The following is a 22,102-nucleotide window of genomic DNA, read 5'->3' as shown; positions in this document are numbered from 1 at the left end:
GGTGTTTAGTTCCGCCAAATCAGTCATAGATGCATTGCAACTGCCCTCCTCCAATGCATCTATGTAGGCAGGTCTGCGCAGTACAACCAGCCTGCCATGATCGCCTCGGAACCCACCGCGGTTGGGATAGACTGCTCTAAAAGAACACTTTGTAGATTAAACATTTGGAATTTAATGCTCAAATCCATTTTATGCATTTTTTTTTTTTTTTTTTTAATCAGTTCAAGTTTATTCAACAAAACTCCACATTATTACAGGTCATTGTACTTTCTCATACAGTGTACAAACAATTTTCAACAGACCCAATTCTTTACATTTAACCAAACATTCCCTTCCCCCCAACTCCCCCCTGTATCCCCCCCAGCCGATCTTCTCAGTACCACTTTTCCATTCCTCTCCCCTCAGTGGCCCTATACCTGCACTTGTTGCCTTAGTGTCATTAGCTCCACAGAAGCATACCCAGATTGATCAATCCACCTAGCCCATTGTTTGTCGAACTTGACCCTGGACCCCCTCTTGGAGTATATCCTATACTCCATCAGAACCTGTGAGTTAAGTGCCCCTATGATTTCTTGTTTTGATGGTGGCTCCGCATCCAGCCAGTGCTTTGCAATTCCTTTCCGAACTTGATACAGTATTTTAGCAATTGCCAACCCTGACATCCTATCTCCCCCCAAATCTCCAACATACCCTAGCAGCATTACTACAGGATCCCATGGGATCTGTACCTCAAACACTCTCCCCACTAGTTCTGATATTTCCGTCCACAGTCTCCCCAGCTTCCCACATGTCCAGAACATATGAAGGATGTCTGCTTTTTCTTCCGGGCACCTAGGACATTTTGCATCCGCTCTTAATCCCATTTGTTTCAGCACCCACGGGGTCCTGTACACCCTATGTATCAGAAACAACTGCGATCTTCGTTGTGCTACATTAATGGACAAGGTACATGTTGCTGCCAATACCGCCTCCCAATGGTCTGTTGTAATAGGACCCACATCCCTCTCCCATATTGCTTTCACTGTTGCCATAGGATCTCCCAGATGTTCCACCAACAACCTGCTATAAACCAATGATATTAATCCTTTTGATGTTACTGCCTTTGCAATATGCTCCAACACCCCCGCGGCATGCATCGTCAGGTCTACACTGACTGCTTGTGTCTGCACTGCGTGCCGAATCTGCAGGTACTGATAAAACATGCGGGAGTCCAGTTGAAACTCCTCCCTTACTTGCTGAAAAGATTTGAGTATGTCTCCCTCATACAACTGATTCAACCGTATTATGCCTTGCTGCTCCCACCCCTGCATCCCTTCCAATTTACCCAATTCCCCCAAATAAGCATTTCTCCAAAGCGGTGTATACTTAGTGCACTCCCCTATCCCCAGCAATTGCTTGCACTGCCACCACACCTTATGTATGAGAAGCAGAGTGGGTCTGGTACTCGCCATCTGTTTATATCTGTGCGCTTCCAGTCCTGCCAGCGGGTTCTCCCCCCCCCCCAGATATGATAGGATGCGCGCACTGGACCCCCATGTCTCTTCCTGCTCCCACCCCCAGAAATGCTGACATTGGGCAGCTAAATAATACACCCAAGCATTGGGAACAGCCAGGCCCCCCTCCTCCTTTGGCAGCTGTAATTTCTCCAGTTTAATCCTAGGTACCCCCTTCTTCCATACTAGGTCCCTAAAAAGGTTATGCAATCTCCTGAACCAATATTTGGGGATCCATACCGGTGAGTTATGTAGTACATACAACACCTGGGGCATAAGGATCATTTTAATCAAATTTGTCCTACCCAGAGCCGATAGGGGCAACTTATTCCACGCCTCTACTTTGGCTTTTATCTTTGTTAACAGTGGCATTACATTAAGGGACATATAATCCTGTACTTTCGCCGTCACCCTCACCCCCAAATACTTAAACTCCTTCACCACAGGTATCTCCACCTCCTCTTCCCCATTCTGAACATCCCCCGGGTCCATGAGCATTAGGGCCGATTTTGACCAATTAATGAGTAGTCCTGAGTATTTCCCAAACCGCTTAATTAGGGCCATCACTAACGGTAATGTGCGTTCGGTATCCGCCATAAATAGCAGCATATCATCTGCGTATAATGCAATTCTTTCCTCCACCCCCCCATATCTCAACCCCTGAATTTGTTCATGTTGTCTCACTGCACACGCCAAGGGTTCCACCGCCAACGCAAACAACAATGGGGACAATGGACATCCCTGACGCGTTCCCCGCTCCAGCGCAAACCGATCCGATACCACCCCATTCACCCTTATCTTTGCTGTCGGGGCTACATACAACAATTTTACCCATTTTATATAATTAGGGCCAAATCCCATTTTTTCCAGAACTGACCACAAATAATTCCACTCCACACAATCAAATGCTTTGGCCGCATCTAAGGACATTATGGCTCTCCCCCCACGATTATCCGGCATAACTTGTAGATTCAAAAACAGTCGCCTCAGATTTACCGCCGTCGATTTGGATGGCATAAAACCGGCCTGATCTCCGTGTACCACCCCAGCTACTACTTTAGCTAGTCGAAGCGCCAATACTTTCGCCATTATTTTAATATCCGCCGTCAGCAGTGAGACTGGTCTATAAGAGCCCGGGAGTTGAGGATCCTTCCCCTCTTTAGGCAGAACTACTATAGTCGCTTCATACATTGTTTCTGGAAGCCGCCCCCTATTGAAGCTATCTAAAAGAGTGGCCAGTAACTGCGGCGCCAGCTCCTCCCCATATTCCTTAAAAACTTCCACCGGAAGACCATCCGGCCCCGGCGCCTTTTCACTGGCTAGTATCCCTATAGCCGCCTGTATTTCCTCCAGAGATATTGGCTCCTCCAATGTCCCTCTCTCCTCCCCCCCCAACCTAGGAAATTCTATCTCCCCTATATACTCTTCCAGCTGCTGAGGCGTGTGCTCTGCCCTAGAGGCATACAAATCCGAATAGAACTGCTGAAACACTTTCAAAATCTGTCCTGTATCAGTCTCCAACTTCCCCCCCTCCCCTTTAATGGTGTGTATGTAATTATTCTCCCTCTGAGCCTGCGCCATCCTTGCCAGTAACCGTCCAGTGGTTTCCCCCTCCTCATAGTATTGGCGTTTTAAAAACATCCTTTTGTTATCTGCCCTCTCCAACTGATGTTGCTTTAACAACCGCTGCGCCTCCACCCAATGCTTCAATGTGTCTGTTGTGTTATCTATTATATGCAGCCTTTCTGTCTCCTCTACCCTTCCCAACAGTGCTTCTCCTAATTGTCTAGACCGTGTTTTTACTGCTGAAATGTGCTGGATGAACACCCCTCTCAGCCACGCCTTCATCGCGTCCCACAGTATCTCTTGCGGTACCGTTCCTGAATTGAACTGAAAGTACTCCTTTATGAGGTTTAAAATTTGTTTATTGTCTATCAGCTTTAGCCAAAAGGCATTAAGTTTCCAGCACCCTTGCCCTCGCCCTGTCCTCTCCTCCGTCTCTACCTTCATTAACACAGGAGAATGATCCGATAACGCTCTTTGCAAGTATTCTATCTGAGCTACAAATGGTACCGCTGTCGGTGAGCACAAGATTAAGTCTATCCTGGATAAAGACTGATATGTGGAAGACGCACAAGAATACTGAAAGCTATTTGGATGTTTATCCCTCCATATGTCCCGCCAGCCCATTTCCGCAACCAGATGGCCAAAAGCTGTTACACCTCCCCCTGTCATGCCAAATTTATCCATATTGGTATTCAATACTGCGTTAAAATCCCCCATCACTAGTAACGGCACCTCCGGGTACCTAGCCAGTTCCTCCACCACTTTCTTGATACATCCGCTAGAAAACGGAGGGGGTACATACAACACCACCAACACACAATTCCAATGATACAAAGTACAGTGTACCCCCACATACCGCCCCTCCCCATCCTGGAAGGAGTCGTGACATACAAATGGCACTGCCCTATGTATGAGAAGACTCACCCCCCTTGAATATGTAGTATGGTAAGAATGAAAACTATGGCCTACCCAGGCCCTATGCATCATGGAAACTGAATCCCTAGTCATATGTGTCTCCTGTAGTCCTATCACCCTCGACTCCTGTTTTCTAATAAAATCAAATACCGCCTGTCGTTTTCTGGCTTCCCGCAGGCCCCGTACATTCCAGGACAAACAATTAAGTGATCCCATCATCCCTCAACATATCACAGCTCCTCCTATCCTGTTCTCTTAATTTCACATATCCGACCGGCTGGGTCTTTTCTCCCTCCCTCCCCTCCCCCCCCTGCACCCTCCCCTCCCCCCCCTGCAACCTCCCCCGTAAACCTACCCCTTTCCAAGGGTTGGGGCAACAGAACGTATCTGCCATTACCCATAACAAACATCGGCAGGTCAACTCCGCCCACCATACATTCAACAATGCCATAACTCGTTATGTGCTTTTCCCGCTTAACTGACCATCCCTCCTGCTGCCATTTTCTTACAAATAAACTACCATCCCTTCAGCATATCAATACCCCTCAATGTCCATAAACACATTCCTCCTCTTCTGGTCTTCCGTGGTCCCCGCAACCATGCCCTCCAACTCCAAGTCCAATCAAATGCCAAATCTTGCAATTTTTCCTACGACACCTGGTTCAGTCCTGCATCCCCAGCCTCCGTTTGCCAGCCGGTCTGTTCCGGATCAACGCCGTCCCTCTGCCGGTCTCAGCTGACTTTCATGGCTATCCAACCATCTAACCGCTTCTCTCGGTGTCTCAAAAAAGGAAGTTGTTCCCAGCGCCACCACTCTCAAACGGGCAGGATACATCATCGAATATTGCACTTGTAATGCCCTTAGTCGTCTTTTTATATCCATAAACTGTGATCTTTTCCGTTGTACTTCCAAAGAGAAGTCCGGGAAGAAGGACACTTTCACCCCATTAAAGGAGATGTCTTGACGTTCTCTAGCTTTCCTCAGGATCTTGTCTCTATCTTTATAATGTAGAATCTTTATCAGCACCGGTCTCGGCGGCCTTCCGGGAGGGCCAGGTCTGGTCGGCACCCTGTGCGCTCTCTCCACCGCAAATAAAGGGGTCAATTCCTCTCTACCAAATGTGTCTATCAGCCACTTTTCGAAGAAGTCATCCGGATTCGTTCCCTCCACTCTTTCCGGAACCCCCACAAGGCGCACATTATTTCGTCTCAGCCGATTTTCCATATCGTCTGTCTTAGCCATCAATGTCGCCACTGCCTGTGAATGTGCCTGTACATCCTGCTTTATGTGAGGAATCGCATCCTCCATGTCTGAGACTCTCCCTTCCACGGCAGTGGTGCGTTCCGCAACTTTCTGCAAATCATTCCTGAGCAGCAAAATGTCCTCCTTCAATCCACCCATCTGATTTGCTAAGGTATTAAGGACCATAGAATTCTGCTTCACCGCTGCCAAAATGTCCTTTAAGGAGGGTTCCTCCTTCCTTACTCCACTTTTCCCTCCAGCACCTGGCTGATCCTGCATGGCGCCACTCATCTCCTCCTCCTCCTCCTCCTCCTCACTTCTCATGTCCCCCGCCAAAGGAGAATACCTGGATCCATATGATGAGCTTCCAGCTTCCTGATCTCCAGCCGACTTTCGCTGCTGTGCAGCCGCCCCCCCTGCTCTCGGCGTGCGGGCGAACCTCTCCAGCTTTTCCACAACTTCCTGCCGGAGGCCTCTATTGCGGCCTTCCTTCTCCTCGGCGCCATCTTGAGCGCGGGACCCGGGACTCGCTGGCGGCGACTTCTGCTTCTTAGAGCGCGTCATTATGACCGGGTATTCGTGCTCCTCCACCTCCAGGCTCTGGTAAGCCCCTAGGGAAGCTATTTTCCCCGAGTTTTACGGGATATATGTACTTTAACGGATGATTACAGCAGGAGCTCCGGTCACACACGTCCTCTCACATTCACCTCTAGGCCACGCCCCCCCCATTTTATGCATTTTAATGGGACATAATAGCCCTGCGAGGAGGAAGCAATAAACCTTATTTAAATGTAGTTTATAAACCATTCACACATCAATGTTCAGTGAATGCAAGTGAGGTAATAATGTGAAAGGAAACCACTTTAGCAATATAATATTGGTGAAGAAACTGCTGATGACTACCATGTGAGCTTAAAGGGGTTGTCCTATCCATTTCCATCTGACCTGTAATGGTACATGGACTTTATAGGGACCACTTTCTAATAGCCAGAGTTAAGAGCTGCAGCAAATAGTAAATGTCCAATATTGCATTAGGTAATTGCTATTAAAAGAATGTTAGTACTGGAATTTCGTAACTCCCAAGTTACTGAAGCAGCGTGGCTCGCTGTACTGCGTCGTATCCGTAACACCCATTCACTTTTATGGGAGTTACGGAAAGACTATAGCTCATCTAACTCTGCTGTTTCTGGAACCCAAACAACCTCTAATTCACTGCCTGGATGCGGTGGCCAACGGCCATCTCACCAGGCCCAGACAGGTCAGGGGAGAGCTTGGACCTACATTTATCATACATTTATTTGATGCAGTTTTTGGCTCCGTTTTTTTAGCCAAACACAGGAGTGGACACAAAACAAAAAGAGATACAGTACATCAGTGTTTTCTTTATACCTTTCCTTCCTTTTGGATCCACCACTGGCTTTGGCTCAATAAAATAATCAAAAAAAACTGCATCAAAACTGCGTGTGTGGTCCTGGCCTTAAATAGGTTCTTTTCCCCTTAGCTGCAGTTGCTACTGCAAGTTTGTCCTCTGGCTGCAAACGACTTAACAAGCTCAACATTCATATTTAAAGGGAACCTGTCACCAGCATTTCACCTATTAAACTCTAATCACCCCTCACTGGCTGCTGCTATCAAAAGTTCATTGCCGTTATCCCCTCTCCTAAACTCCTCCTCAGACTGTAAATAACGGTCTGCAAACATTTAGCGCCTTTTTATTGTAATAATCCGGTGTCCCTTTGTGCGCACGCACCAGAACAGGACATCGATGCACAAGCGTGGGATTTTGTGTGCTGGGAAAGGCGAGGAGCTGTCAATCAAAAGTAAGGAGGCGGGAAAAACTCGGAAAGACTTGAGGAATGAAGATTTGACTCTTTTCTGCTCATTAGCATATGGTGTGGGAACACTAAAAAACTGAATACTAAACATACAGGGCCGACTAAGAAGACAATTATAGGTTATATAAAAATGATTTTTCACCCACTACCACCAGGTATTGCTGGTTTAATAGGTGAAATGCTGGTGACAGGTTCCCTTTAAAGGCTATGTACACCTTTGAAAATGTTTTTATTTTTATATATATATAGATATATATATCTATATATATAATAAAACAGTGTATCCGTTTGTTTGGTGCAACTTTCTAATTACTTTTCATTCAAATTATTTTAATGTTTTCAGATACAGCCGCATTGTATCCTGTACACAGAGCAGCTGTATCTTGCGCTGAGACCTGTATCTGTCAGGTCAGCGGGACTGGCGGGTTCAGTGTCAGCGGGTCCTGGGTGTCTCTGACATGCAGGACCGAGCTGTTATAAATCACATCTAACTTCATAACTTACATGTGATTTGATAACCGGTGGATCCTGCGTGTCAAAGACACACAGGACTCGCTGTCACTGAACCAGTCAGTCCCGCTCACCTGCCGGATTTGGGTTTGAGCGCAAGATACAGCTGCTCTCTATACAGAATACAATGCAGCTGTATCTGAAAAAATAAAAATAATTTTTAATAGAAAGTAATTAGAAAGTTTCACCGATTACACTGATGCACTGTTTTATTTTATTTTTTTAAATAGTTTTCAAATAGTGTTACCCCTTTCCAACGTTTGTCGAAAATGTACATTATGATCAGCAAGGGGCTGCCGCATTTTGTCGTACATTTAAATGCCTAGAAAGATTTAATAAATTCCCCCTGCGTGTGAATCAAGCCTTATGAATACACTCCTGGTTGTGGCTTCAAAAACTGCATCAAAGTGGCAGATGTGAAAGCACCCTCATTAAATAACCACACCCCAAACTAATCACATATGCAATACCCTTAATAAAAATGTAACAAAGGTATAAGTTTATATGTTTTTACAATGTAATCGACAACATACCCCTGAACACAGCCAAGTGGGTGTATGAAAGGCTATGCTTACTAGGGGCACTCGCCATGAACAACAAGTCCTGGCCAGTCTTGCTGAGGGGTCTTCGCGTAGAAAGGAAATACATGACTGAACTTGAGCATGGGCAAGTTGTGAGGAGCCCGCAGAGCTGATAAGTCTTTCCATCCCACATCTCCTTTCAAGTCTGACTCTCTAAAGTATCCATTTCTAATACATGTTGGGAAAAACAGATTATATAAAATGGGCGTCAGATAATTAGGGTGAGATTACCGGGTGGTGTCTACAATGTTGGGAGAGTAGTGCCAACCAGGGGATGTCATTTAAGATTCAGAGTAGAATCTGGTTTAGTCCAGGACAAGCCGGAGAGTGGGGTTGGACAGTTCATTGAATCCAGGTACACACAAATCTGATCTGTACGTGATGACACCGTTAACTAAAGGTGTAAGGTGAACCCTTTTAATAAGACCGGATATCTGGGATTCCAACACCCCTCAACATCCCCCTCCAGAAAAATCCGTTTTAAATAAGCTTCTATTGACATCACGGGTGCCCATCTAGTGGTTTTCGAGTGGCGGCACTTGGAGACTTTGCTGTTTGGTATCAACACTCTAGGGGGATTAAATCTCTGTAATACAGCATGCAATTTTTTTTGTAAAAAATGTTCTTGTTGATTCTCACAGAACCACAAGGTATGATATGGGCCCATGGCAGGCTAAGGACGCTATAATATGGCTCAATAATACATTGCATGAGCCCAAGTTTTACTCTGCTAAATTCTAGAATTGTGTCATAATAGATTCATTATTTTTTTATTCTAATTTTAGTTCTTTTTGTTAACGTGAATACATCTAAACATTGACGGGACAATATTAAACAAAATACTTTTATTTATTACATGTAACCATTAAATTATGATCTAGAGGAACATTTTTTGTCTCCGCTCAGCCAGGCCTTCCTTATGATCCTTCTAGTGCAGGACAAGTTATTCTGCCGTCAGGCGTGTTTTAAATGCCAAGTTTAGAGCCTAGTTTATTAAATATAAATATACGTATTCAAATATTTTATATGTTTTTTTAAATGGGGGATTAAAAGTTTATATCTGTGCATCAGGGGAAAATAGTACTGATTTATGTGCATAACGATTTGTATGATATCTGTAACCAAAATATTTGTTTGATTCCCTAGCTCCAATTTATGTCATCCAGGAAAGCTATGCTTTGTTTTTAATGTCGTGAACTTTGAACCTTGCTCAGGACGAACATTGCCTAGGACAGGAGTGTGTACTGGCTGGCTTGCTGAACTTGTAAGGGGAAATGCTAAAGATTCTGAAGCAAAAGCTGTCATGGACAGTAAAGACATGTTCGCTGCAGAACCACAGGTATAAACACAGATTTTTGAATCACTGTTATTTTAATTAACTGCGGAGAGATTATTTATAACCAAAAACACCGCTGAGCACTAATTAATGCGGAATGTATTTGTATTTTAGGCATTCCTATATTGCTACCATCCTTCCTATAATGGGTGATATTAACCCCTTAATAACCGCCGATATGCCTTTTCACGGCGGTCATTAGTGGGCTTTATTCTACAGCGCCGCTATTCCACGGCACTGCATTAGAATAAAGTAAACAGAGCAGGGAGCCGTGAAATCTCCCTGCTCTCAGCTGCCAGAGGCAGCTGGGGGCGTCCCTGCTCTGCCGTGTGAGATCGATATTAGTATCGATCTCACCCGTTTAACCCCTCAGATGCGACGCTCAATAGCGAGCGCCACATCTGAGTGGTTTTGGAGAGAGGGAGGGAGCTCCCTTTCTCTCCCACCGACACCCGGCGATACGATCGCCGTGTGTCTGTGTCTCCAATGGCAGCCGGGGGCCTAATAAAGCCCCCCAGGTCTGCCTGTAGTGAATGCCTGCTAGGTCATGCCAGAGGCATGACCTAGCAGATGCCTGTCCGTTTTAAACGGACAGGCAGTAATACACTGCAATACAAAAGTATTGCAGTGTATTATAATAGCGATCGGAGGATCGCATAGTGAAGTCCCCTAGTGGGACTAGTATAAAAGTTAAAAAAAGTTGAATAAAGTTAATTTTAAAAAATGTGGAAAAAAAATAATGAAAAACCCACTTTTTCCCATTACAAACTGCTTTACTATTACAAAAACACAATAAATAAAAAAAGTTACACATATTTGGTATCGCCACGTCCGTCACGAACCCCGACTATAAATCTATTACATTATTTAACCCGCACTGTGAACGCCGTAAAAAATAAAATAAAAAAACTATGGAAGAATTGCTGTTTTCTGTTAATCCTGACTTTAAAAAAATGTGATAAAAAGTGATCAAAAAGTCGCATCTACTCTCAAATGGTACCAATAAAAACTACAAGTCGTCCCGCAAAAAACAAGACCTTATACAACTATGTCGACGCAAAAATAAAAAAGTTATAGCTCTTCGAATGTGACAATGGAAAAATTAAAAAAAATGGCTTGGCAATTAGGGCCCCAAATGCAAGCAGGGGGAAGGGGTTAAGGTGCAGCTGTTTTTATTATTATCTTTAATGGCTGCATCGTTGGTATTACTAACTTAAAGAGGACCTGTCATCTCTCCGGACATGTCTGTTAGTAACCTTTTCTTAGAACTCTTCACTGTGCCATTGCTCTGTTATTCTTCCTGGAAATGTATGAAATAAATTGACAATCGGGTATTAACATTCCCCTTGTCAAAGTATGTGTCCCCACGCAGTCTGGCACTGTCAACACTGATTGGATAGTGTCAGACCACCAATTGGTAACATGCAGTTGTCCATTTATTCATACATTTCTAGGAGAAATAAGGAATGGCATAATTCAGAGTTCTAAGAAAAGATGCTCCAGAATTTTTTTACTATGGGGAATACAAGTCCTAAAAAACAGGTCAGAAGGGCTGACAGGTCCTTTAAAAAGCTTCTATTTGTTAGTGAAGAAGTTAGTGAACAGCCTTGAAATACATCGAACACATTTCCCCTTGTCTATCAATCTTCGTTTATATAGGCTGATCTAAATGGTAATATATAATCTCTAAATCATGGATCTCTTATTGGCACTTTTTACCTTGATAGTACATCACCTATATAATTGTACATAATAAAACTCACACACACGCACGCCACTTTATTAGAGACACACCTCTAGTAGCGCGTTGGACCTCACTTGGCATTCAGAACCGCAGCAATTTGTCGTGGCATAGATGCCACTAGGTGTTGAAATCGTTCTGTAGGAATATTGCCCCATGTGGACAGGATGGCTTCTAGGAGTTGCCACTTAAGTGTCCTTCTGCCATAGAGTAAATGGCTGCCATGAAGGGATGAACTTAGTTGGCCACAATGCTTAGGTAAGCCCTGCTGGTCAAATGTTCATCCACAGGTATTAGAGGACCCAGGGTATGCCAAGAAAACATTCTCCACACCATTACTTCACCTCCAACAGCCTGAGCTGTTGACACCTGACAGGAAGGGTTCATCGATTTATGCTGCTTGCGCCAAATTCTGACCCTCCCGTCAGCATGGTGCCATAGAAATATGGATTTATCTGACCAGGTGATTTTTTTTCCACACATTGTGATCTAATTTTTGCACTCTTTACCCAGTGTCTTGCCTTTCTGTTTCCCATAGACAGCAATGGCATTCTAGCTGGTTGTCTACTGTTACAGCCCATCCGTGCTAAGAAACTTAGAGTTGTGGGTTCGGACACGTCAGTTGGAGCACCAGCATTGTATTCGGCTGCAATTTGCTTGACTGTGCAACGCATTTGTCAGAAAAATTCTTGACATCCTCCTCTTACCTCTTTCGTCGACAAGTTGTTGACATCCACGGGATCCCGTTTCACTGGATGTTTTTCCTCGATCATAACATTCTCGGTATACTTTCATCACCATTGCACGGGAAAACCTCACAAAGTTGGCAGTTCTTGAACTACTGGCCCGTCTTGTCTAACACCGATGACTATGTCTCGTTCGAAGTCGCTCAGATCTCTAAATTTTCGCATTCTCATGTGGATTCACAATGAAAACTGATACACGGAAAACTTTCTCACTTAACTTTATGCTGCACCACGGGGTCACGAGTCTAATGTCCATACAGGGAAGCTCCAATCATGAACAAGCAAGGTGTCTCTACTAAAGTGGCCATTCAGTGTATATACTATAGTTACAGTACTTAAGTTGGAAAAAATAAAAAATACTCCTCTTGTGACATTTAATGGAGAATTTACTTTCTTTTAATGTCACCTGTCATTGGATTTTCTTGTGTAATTAGGCGTTTAATAGATTGACGTTTTCCTCATCCTCCTCCATAATTACATCCAGATTATTTCTGGAAAGGTACTATGTAACGATTATTCATTTATGAAGTCCGGATCCGTATCTGTTAGATCACTTCACTACTGCTTCTTTTTATTTTATTTTATTCTAGTTTGAATATCTAAACATTTCGTGTCCAGAGGGTATTAACTTGCTGCAGGATTCATTCAGTATTGATTTGATTTGGATTTATTTTCCGTTCGTTCACTTTGTATTATGTTTATTGATAAAAAAAACATTAAACAGTACTATTTTAGAAAGCATTCTTAGGCCTCATGCACACGACCGTAACCATGTGCACAGCCGTAATTTTCGGGTCGGCCGGCAGCGGAGTGTCACCCGGTAAGAGCGCCATTGCCTAACAGCAACCGAGGTCGCAAGCGCCGCATATCCTTATCCACGGACGTAATCCGTATCTGAAGAAGGTCGAATGTATTGACCTATTTTTTGATTACTACTTTTCGCTATATGTGAAATAAAATATCACTTATTGCATAATACCTTGGAGTGCGGAGTTCCCATTTTTTATGCGTTGGGGTGGAAGCCTACTCACGCACTCTTGAAACACGGAGTGCTGCTGGATCAAGAAAGTACATTTTTTACACAGTATTGTATTTATAAAAAAAATCTCCGTTTAGTTTCTGTATCCCTATTTACTAGTACAAAATACCAATCAAAAAGGGGTTGTCCAGTTTCAGCAAATTAATGTTATTTTTGTATAATTAAAAGTTATATCATTTTCCACTATACTTTCTGTATTCATTCCTCACGGTTTTCAAGATCTCTGCTTGTTACTATTGAGTAGGACCCATCATTGTTTACTTCAATTTGATTAAAATCTATCTATGCTCCTGTGATGGACACACTGTCCATAGCTTGTTAGAAAACACACCTCTGATACAAAACTGTAACTTTAACGAGCCGTTAACCTGTGTGTCCATCACATGACCGTCAACAGAATTGTATCAACCGGACGTAAACAAACGTTCCTACTGAATGACAACAAGCAAAGATCTTGAAAACCATGAGAAGTTAACGCAGAAAGAATATTGGAAAATTGTGTAACTTTTAACTATACTAAATTTCAGCAATTCTATTCAAAAAGTGAAACTCCTATATTATATGGATTCATTACATACATACACTACCGTTCAAAAGTTTGGGGTCACCCAGACAATTTTGTGTTTTCCATGAAAATTCACACTTATATTTATCAAATGAGTTGCAAAATGACTAGAAAATATAGTCAAGACAAGGTTAGAAATAATGATTTTTATTTGAAATAATAATTTTCTCCTTCAAACTTTGCTTTTGTCAAAGAATGCTCCATTTGCAGCAATTATAGCATTGTAGACCTTTGGCATTCTAGCTGTTAATTTGCAGAGGTAATCGGGAGAAATTTCACCCCATGCTTCCAGAAGCCCCTCCCACAAGTTGGATTGGCTTGATGGGCACTTCTTGCGTACCATACGGTCAAGCTGCTCCCACAACAGCTCTATGGGGTTGAGATCTGGTGACTGCGCTGGCCACTCCATTACAGATAGAATACCAGCTGCCTGCTTCTTCCCTAAATAGTTCTTGCATAATTTGGAGGTGTGCTTTGGGTCATTGTCCTGTTGTAGGATGAAATTGGCTCCAATCAAGCGCTGTCCACAGGGTATGGCATGGCGTTGCAAAATGGAGTGATAGCCTTCCTTATTCAAAATCCCTTTTACCTTGTACAAATCTCCCACTTTACCAGCACCAAAGCAATCCCAGACCATCACATTACCTCCACCATGCTTGACAGATGGCGTCAGGCACTATTCCAGCATCTTTTCAGTTGTTCTGCATCTCACAAATGTTCTTCTGTGTGATCCAAATACCTCAAACTTCAATTCGTCTGTCCATAACACTTTTTTCCAATCTTCCTCTGTCCAATGTCTGTGTGCTTTTGCCCATATTAATATTTTCCTTTTATTAGCCAGTCTCAGATATGGCTTTTTCTTTGCCACTCTGCCCTGAAGGCCAGCATCCCGGAGTCGCCTCCTCACTGTAGATGTTGACACTGGCGTTTTGCGGGTACTATTTAATGAAGCTGCCAGTTGAGGACCTGTGAGGCGTCTATTTCTCAAACTAGAGACTCTAATGTACTTGACTTGTTGCTCAGTTGTGTAGCGGGGCCTCCCACTTCTCTTTCTACTCTGGTTAGAGCCTGTTTGTGCTGTCCTCTGAAGGGAGTAGTACACACCGTTGTAGGAAATCTTCAGTTTCTTGGCAATTTCTCGCATGGAATAGCCTTCATTTCTAAGAACAAGAATAGACTGTCGAGTTTCACATGAAAGCTCTCTTTTTCTAGCCATTTTGAGAGTTTAATCGAACCCACAAATGTAATGCTCCAGATTCTCAACTAGCTCAAAGGAAGGTCAGTTTTATAGCTCCTCTAAACAGCAAAACTGTTTACAGCGGTGCTAACATAATTGCACAAGGGTTTTCAAGTGTTTTCTAATCATCCATTAGCCTTCTAACACAGTTAGCAAACACAATGTACCATTAGAACACTGGAGTGATGGTTGCTGGAAATGGGCCTCTATACACCTATGTAGATATTGCATTAAAAACCAGACGTTTGCAGCTAGAATAGTCATTTCGCACATTAACAATGTATAGAGTGTATTTCTGATTAATTTAATGTTATCTTCATTGAAAAAAACTGCTTTTCTTGCAAAAATAATGAAATTTCTAAGTGACCCTAAACTTTTGAACGGTAGTGTATATATTAGAAAAGTATAATCCAGAAGCACAGGCTTAAATGAAAGGGGGTGCAAGCCTTAGGGAACTGACCACTGTCCCTCTAGACAAAAAGCAGTAAATAGGCAGCACTCACAAAGGCTTATAGTGAAAAAAGAGGGTGCTTTATTGACCCCAAAAGTGCGACGTTTCGGCTCACACAACATGAGCCTTTCCCAAGCCTTTCCTGCTTGAGAAAAGCTCAGCTTTGGTGAGCCGAAACATCGCACTTTTGGGGTCAATAAAGCACCCTCTTTTTTCACTATAAACCTTTATGAGTGCTGCCTATTTACTGCTTTTTTTTTAAATATATACATATATATATATAATATATAAACACACACACTGTACAGCTCTGTAACAATTAGTCGTCTTCCCCCTCCATCACCCTGGATCGCTGTGAGCGGAGAGTAAGGAGGACTATAAGGCCATATTCACACGACGTGAAAAAAAGGACAGTTCACAAAGGATCAACTGTCAGTTTTTCATGGTTGTTTTGCAAAAATTGATGGATTTTATTCGTTAGGGTTTTTTTGGTCCCAGCCACCTGAAAACACCACAGTGCCGATGTAGATAGTGACGCAATACCACTGTAGATATTGCCCACTGTAGATAGTGCCAGTGCCCACATCGTTCCACAGTTCCCACTGTAGATAGTGCCCACATAGTGCCACACACAGTGCCTATGTAGATAGCGCCACAGTGTCCCCTGTAGGTAGTGCCCATATAGTACCACACCCCCTTTTATATAGACCCCCCCTGCAGATAGCGCCATCCCCCTGCAGATAGCGCCCCCCCCGTAGATAGCGCCACCCCTGCAGATAGCACCACTTCCCCTGTAGATTGCACCATCCCCCCTGTAGATGGCACCACCCCCTGCAGATAGAGCCACTTTGTCTGTAGATTGCGCCCCCCCCCTACAGATAGCGCCACTTCCCCTGTAGGTAGCGCCACCCCACCCCTAAATGGCACCTTCCTTTAGATAGCACCACTGTAGCTCCCTGTAGGAGCAGAATCCCTATGGCCAGGCATTTCGCTCCTAGAGGGAGCCCCTGATATCTCTGTCCATATATTGACAGTAACGTCAAGGGCTAACTCTAAAATCGGAATCCCCTGCCTGAGCGTCAGCATCGCTGTGGCCGGGGATTCTGCTCCAGGAGTAGCCCCTGACGTCACTGTCTATATATGAATAGTAACGTCAGGGGCTTCTCCAGTAGCGGAATTCCTCGGTCAGATGGGGATTCCTAGAGAGAAGCCCTGACTTTGGACAGTGATGTCAGGGGCTCTCTCTAGAATTCCCGGCACAGAGCGATCTGACACCAGGGATTCTGCTCCTAGTGGGACTTTAGTTGGCGCTACAGGGGAAAGGGGGGTTTGATGCGATCTACAGCGTGGGGGTTTCTATCTACAGGGGGGGTGGCACCGGGATTCCACTCCTAGAGGGAGCTTAGGTGGCGTTATCTACAGGGGGTTTTGCGGGGGTTGTGTGTGTGGGGCTATCTACAGTGGGGAATGTATTCCGGGGCTCTTAAAGCCCCGGCAAACATGAGTGCAGCACTGCACTCATTAAACCCCGTTCGAGGCTGCCAACGTTTATATACTTGACAACTGCACGGGGCATCAGCAGTTGGAACGTATGTAGCTGTATGGCAGTCGTGAAGGGGTTAAAAGGAAAATTGCTGGAAATAGATCACTCTGTGTGTAATGAATCTATATAATTGAGTTTCACTTTTTGAATTTAAAGAGGCTCTGTCACCAGATTTTGCAACCCCTATCTCCTATTGCAGCAGTTCGGCGCTGCAATGTAGATAAGAGTAACGTTGTTTTCTTTAAAAAAACGAGCATTTTTGGTGATCTCTCGAGAACACGCTGTGTGTCTGTGCACTGCCAGAAGCTGGGTGTTAACGAAGAGAAGTGGATGATGCTGATTCGTCAGCATCATACACTCCCATTCACAACGCCCAGCTAGTAAAACAAGTAAAAACGCCCAGATGTACGCACATAATACACGCCCAGTTGTACTTTTACTTTAAACACGCCCAGTTGTACTTTTGAAAGCCTCATTTGCATAAATATAAAAATGGTCATAACTTGGCCAAAAATGCTCGTTTTTAAAAAAAAAAATGTTACTCTTATCTACATTGCAGCGCCGATCTGCTGCAATAGGAGATAGGGGTTGCAAAATCTGGTGACAGAGCCTCTTTAATTACTGAAATAAATGTTACTTTTTGATGATCTTCTAATTGAGAAGGACCTGTATATTGTATGTTCAACTACTTAACAAATACTCAGAACTGCGTTATTTTCTCATGTAGATATCAATATTTATCCGACCATCCACTTTATTCCGTTTGCCATTGGATTCAGCTGTCCCTATTATAATGGTGGGACCAGGAACCGGAATTGCACCATTTATTGGTTTTTTACAGCACAGGCAAGTATATTTAGTTTTTTCTGTTTTGTATTATTGCATAATATTTGACGGACTATGTAGAGCAGTGGTCTACAACCTGTGACTGGTTAGTTTCAGACAATTGATGTAGAATGCTTTAATAAATAGACGGCCTATTCGAGAAAAAAAGAACCTTATGTATAATTTAGGTAGACTATGCTTATGAGCTCATTTGTAATCTGTATGTTTTCTTTGGTTGTATTACATATTTGTTTTAGGGTATTTACTTGGGGATAAATGTAAACTAATCTTAACTATTCTTACTTAGAACACTCGTTTTTGGGATGTATGTCACAATAAATGTAAACTGTATTTATTATACTGTATATTAAATTAAAGCATATACATTAGCAAATCTATTGTACATTTTACAGGTAAGGTTGAACTTGATGGCCCTTTTGTCTTTTACACTCTATGTAATATTAGGCAGCACTGAGGTCCTAGGTTTTGATTTAACCGGGGCCAAATCTGCATGTACTTTGTATGTTTTCCCTGTGCTTGACAAAAAACTGTGTTTCTTCATGGTAATCCCGGTTTTCTCCCACACTCTAAAACATAAACTGGTAGGTTCATATGTTTACTATATAAGCAACGGAAAATGAATACAAATAAAAAGGGGCTACAAATGGGATAAAATTAGGCCCTGTTCACATCAGGTTTGTGATATACACTTACATGTGTGCTAGAAATGCTACCGCCTTACACACTAAACATATCCATAGGGCTCCATTCACCTGACAGTGTCTTTTTGGCCTCCGTCGGGCCGGTGTACATTTCTATACCGCAAAAAAAACCTTTTGGAATAGCGTAGTAGACTACACTTTTTCATATACTTTTATACAGAATGGTTTACTGTGGTTATTTAAACAGGTATTGGTACGTTTGGCAGTGTGGGCAGGTGACAAGTCCTGCTGGAAAATAAAATCAGCATCTCCATAAAGCTTGTCAGCAGAGGGAAGCATGAAGTGCTCTAAAATTTCCTGGTAGACGGCTTCGTTGATTCTGGACTTGATATAACACAGTGGACCAACATTGCTGCTCAGTGGTCCAAAGTCCTGTTTTCAGATGAAAGTAAATTTTGCATTTGATTTGGAAATCAAGGTCCCAGAGTCTGGAGGAAGAGTGGAGAGGCATCAATCCAAGTTGCTTGCGGTCCAGTGTGAAGTTTCCACAGTCAGTGATGGTTTGGGGAGCCATGTCATCTTCTGGTGTTGGTCCATTGTGTTATATCAAGTCCAGAGTCAATGCAGCCGTCTACCAGGAAACTTTAGAGCACTTCATGCTTCCCTCTGCTGACAAGCTTTATGGAGATGCTGATTCCATTTCCCAGCAGGACTTGGCACCTGCCCACACTGCCAAAAGTGCCAATACCTGGTTTAATAACCACAGTATCACTGTGCTTGATTGGCCATCAAACTCATCTGACCTAAACCCCATAGAGAATCTATGGGGTATTGTCAAGAGGAAGATGAGAGTCACCAGACCCAACAATGCAGGCGAGCTGAAGGACGCTATCAAAGCAACCTGGGCTTCCATAACACCTCAGCAGTGCCACAGGCTGATCGCCTCCATGCCACGCCGCATTGATGCAGTAATTCATGCAAAAGGAGCCCCGACCAAGTATTGAGTGCATATACTCTAGATACTTTTCAGTAGGCCTACATTAAATATATTAAATATAATTTTTTTAAATTGGGCTTATATAATACGCAAATTTTCTGAGACACAAAATTTTTGTTTTTTATTAACTGTTAGCCATAATCATCAACATTAAAAGAAAAAAATGCTGGAAATAGATCACTCTGTGTGTAATGAATCTACAGAATATGAGTTTCACTTTTTGAATTGAATTACTGAAATAAATTAACTTTTTGATATTCTAATTCATTGAGCAGCACTAGTATATATTATGTATTAGCAGTCTCTTGCACACATGTTTAGTCTTAAGAACTTGCATAAAATGTATTTTAAATCTCTAATTAAAAAAATTGAAGGGGTCGTCCAGTCCTAAAAAATTAATGGCCTATCGGCATGGCGCCTTCAAAACAGATGATCGGTAGGCGTCCTGAACCCCTGGCGATCAGCTGCTTTGAAGGGACCGTGGCACTCGTACGAGCGCTGCTTCCACTTCATTCCTTATCTGCTTGCACTGTGAATCACCGACAAATGTGTAGCGGCGGTTCACGGTATTACAGCTTTCTACCATTCACTTAGAAGGCTGTAATACTGTGAACCGCCGCTGCAAGTATGTCGGCGATTCACAGAACAGTGACTGTATTGAAGTGGAAGCTGTGCTAGTACAGGAGTCACGGCCCCTTCAAAACAGCTGATCGGCGTGGGTGCTTTAAGTCAGACTCCCACCGATCAGCCTATGCTAAGGATAGGCCATCAATTTTTTAGAAGTGGAATTACCTGGATTTCTGTAGTTACCTGGATTTCTACATTGACTACTAATACAATGCAAACATCCAGCACAGGATCCCCTTTTGCTGGATGTTTGCATACAGTTTTATGTTCACAATGTATGGCAGTATTAAATGGACCCTGTATGATAGTATCATTAAGGTACTTTTATATCATTGTTGTTTGGTTACTCATTCTAAAACTGTTTTTTATATACAGTATATTATGAATATATATTAAAAGATAGTTATGGAAGTGTAGCAGTATTATTTGGGTACAGTAGGTGTAAGGTGGTATTATGTCTGAACTTTTAAGTGCATCGTATATGCGTTTATGTTGTGAATTTGGTATGAGGCAGTGCTGCAGTTCCCTGCACAGTGGGTGGCCAAGGCACCGTTGTGCAGGGTAAAACAGTGAAGGGGACAGAGGGCTACATTATTGCCTCTTCATTGTTCAACAGGCACAGCTCTGTGCTTTAAAGAGGACCTGTCATATAAGTTGAACTGGTTAACTGACCTGAATAGCACTGTCTCCCTAAATCCAGCGCTATTTTTTCTTTTTTTCCAGGACGCCCCGTTCCAGAGATATGTTCCACTGTTGTGTTGGCTGCCTATAAGTTAATTTGCTGTAGTTAGCCAACCGTGCGCAGCTAGCTTTCCTTCCTCTGATGCTGACCAATTAGCGCAAGGCAGCTTGAGGTTAGTTGACGCCCTGTTGGCAAACTACAGGAAATTAGCATATAGGGAACCAACACAACAGTGGGCCATATCTTTGGAACAAGGAAAAAAATTAAAATGGCGCTGGAATCAAGGAGAGAGCACTATTTAGCTCCGTTAACCAGTTCAACTTATGACCTAGTGACAGATCCTCTTTAAGTAGCAGCTGTGCCTGGTATTACATCTCAGAGCATCTCAGTCCCTTTCTAGTGAATGGGACTGAGCTATAATACCCAACAGAGCCGTGACTATATAATATTTAGTCATGCTGCCCTCACTACACCTTCCCATAACCTACAAGTGCACAAATATCTTTTACATTCATCACACAGCAAGTGGGCCTGTGTGATTTCATATGCCAGGGCTGAAGTTCAGACCCAGTTCGGCTTTGCTAGATGTAGGTATATTAGCAGCAACATAAGATGATTCTTGTGTATTAAGGAGGAGGAGGCTAGAAGAAGAAACGGCAGGGGTAAATCCTGTCACAGCTTTCTCCTTAGTGTGTGGCTGCTACTGGCTCTGTGTGTATAGTGAGAGACCCAGATTAACCCTTTACAAGCAACTATGTCCTCCTCTAGCAGATTTCAACTTTCTCTTGCTGGGATGAATAATACACAGGGATATTTTATTACATGGCTAATAAAATAACCATATTCTGTTTGATGTATGAATCAAGCTCCTGGCTGGAGGGGAGGAAAATTTTCACCCAATTATGTGTTTCAATAACGCATCAGCATTACGATGTATTGGATAATTAATTCACCAGAATTTGTTTTCCTTTTAGTGAATTTATGAGGAAATCTAGGGGAAATCTATTCCCACCTTATATTCTATGGAGTAGCAAATCGACAAAATGGCGAAATAGGAAAATTGTATTCTTTCACTACGAATCCTGATCCAAATTGAGCACAAGGCTCCACTTTGCATTTAAGATGCTTTGCCCCCTCACAGTTGGTACCTCTTCGAGAAGAAGAGAATTCCACTTGATTTGACCTAACTCTGCTAAAATAAAAGTAAAACTTTGCCCTGTATTTCTGAGGGAGATCTGCTGTACTGCTGCTGATATATATTTGGTGAAAAGTCTTCTAATTTCATCTACTAACACTTTTTGTGGTTTTCTCAGAACCGATGGGTCCTCTGTAAGGCTAGTTCCTTAGCGTATTTTATACACACTGGGGCAGATTTAAATTAAGCCAGAATTCTGACGCACATGCCACGCACCACATTTATGAACTATTTATAGAAACTTTTTGCCCCTCGCTTGATATGGGGGCCTGGATGGAAAATGGTGTGGTCTAGCGAAAAGGGCGTGGCTTAA

The 22,102-nt window shown here is 43.1% G+C and overlaps 1 protein-coding gene across 4 annotated transcripts in view; it reads left to right on the top strand.

Annotated features, from left to right (window-relative positions):
• MTRR (5-methyltetrahydrofolate-homocysteine methyltransferase reductase) overlaps positions 1-22,102 on the top strand; it is a 92,809-nt gene that overhangs the window by 64,825 nt on the left and 5,882 nt on the right. For all 4 annotated transcript variants that reach the window (XM_075826912.1, XM_075826910.1, XM_075826911.1 and 1 more), the window contains exons 11-12: positions 9,290-9,482; positions 17,529-17,647. In XM_075826912.1, coding sequence (XP_075683027.1) covers positions 9,290-9,482; positions 17,529-17,647 — 312 coding nt within the window. The remainder of the gene's footprint in view (positions 1-9,289; positions 9,483-17,528; positions 17,648-22,102) is intronic.

Source organism: Rhinoderma darwinii, chromosome 5 (genome assembly GCF_050947455.1).
Source record: "Rhinoderma darwinii isolate aRhiDar2 chromosome 5, aRhiDar2.hap1, whole genome shotgun sequence".
NCBI classification, from domain to species: Eukaryota; Metazoa; Chordata; class Amphibia; order Anura; family Rhinodermatidae; genus Rhinoderma; species Rhinoderma darwinii.
Note: the sequence above shows the minus strand (reverse complement) of the source record. Positions and strands in the feature narration are given on the sequence as shown.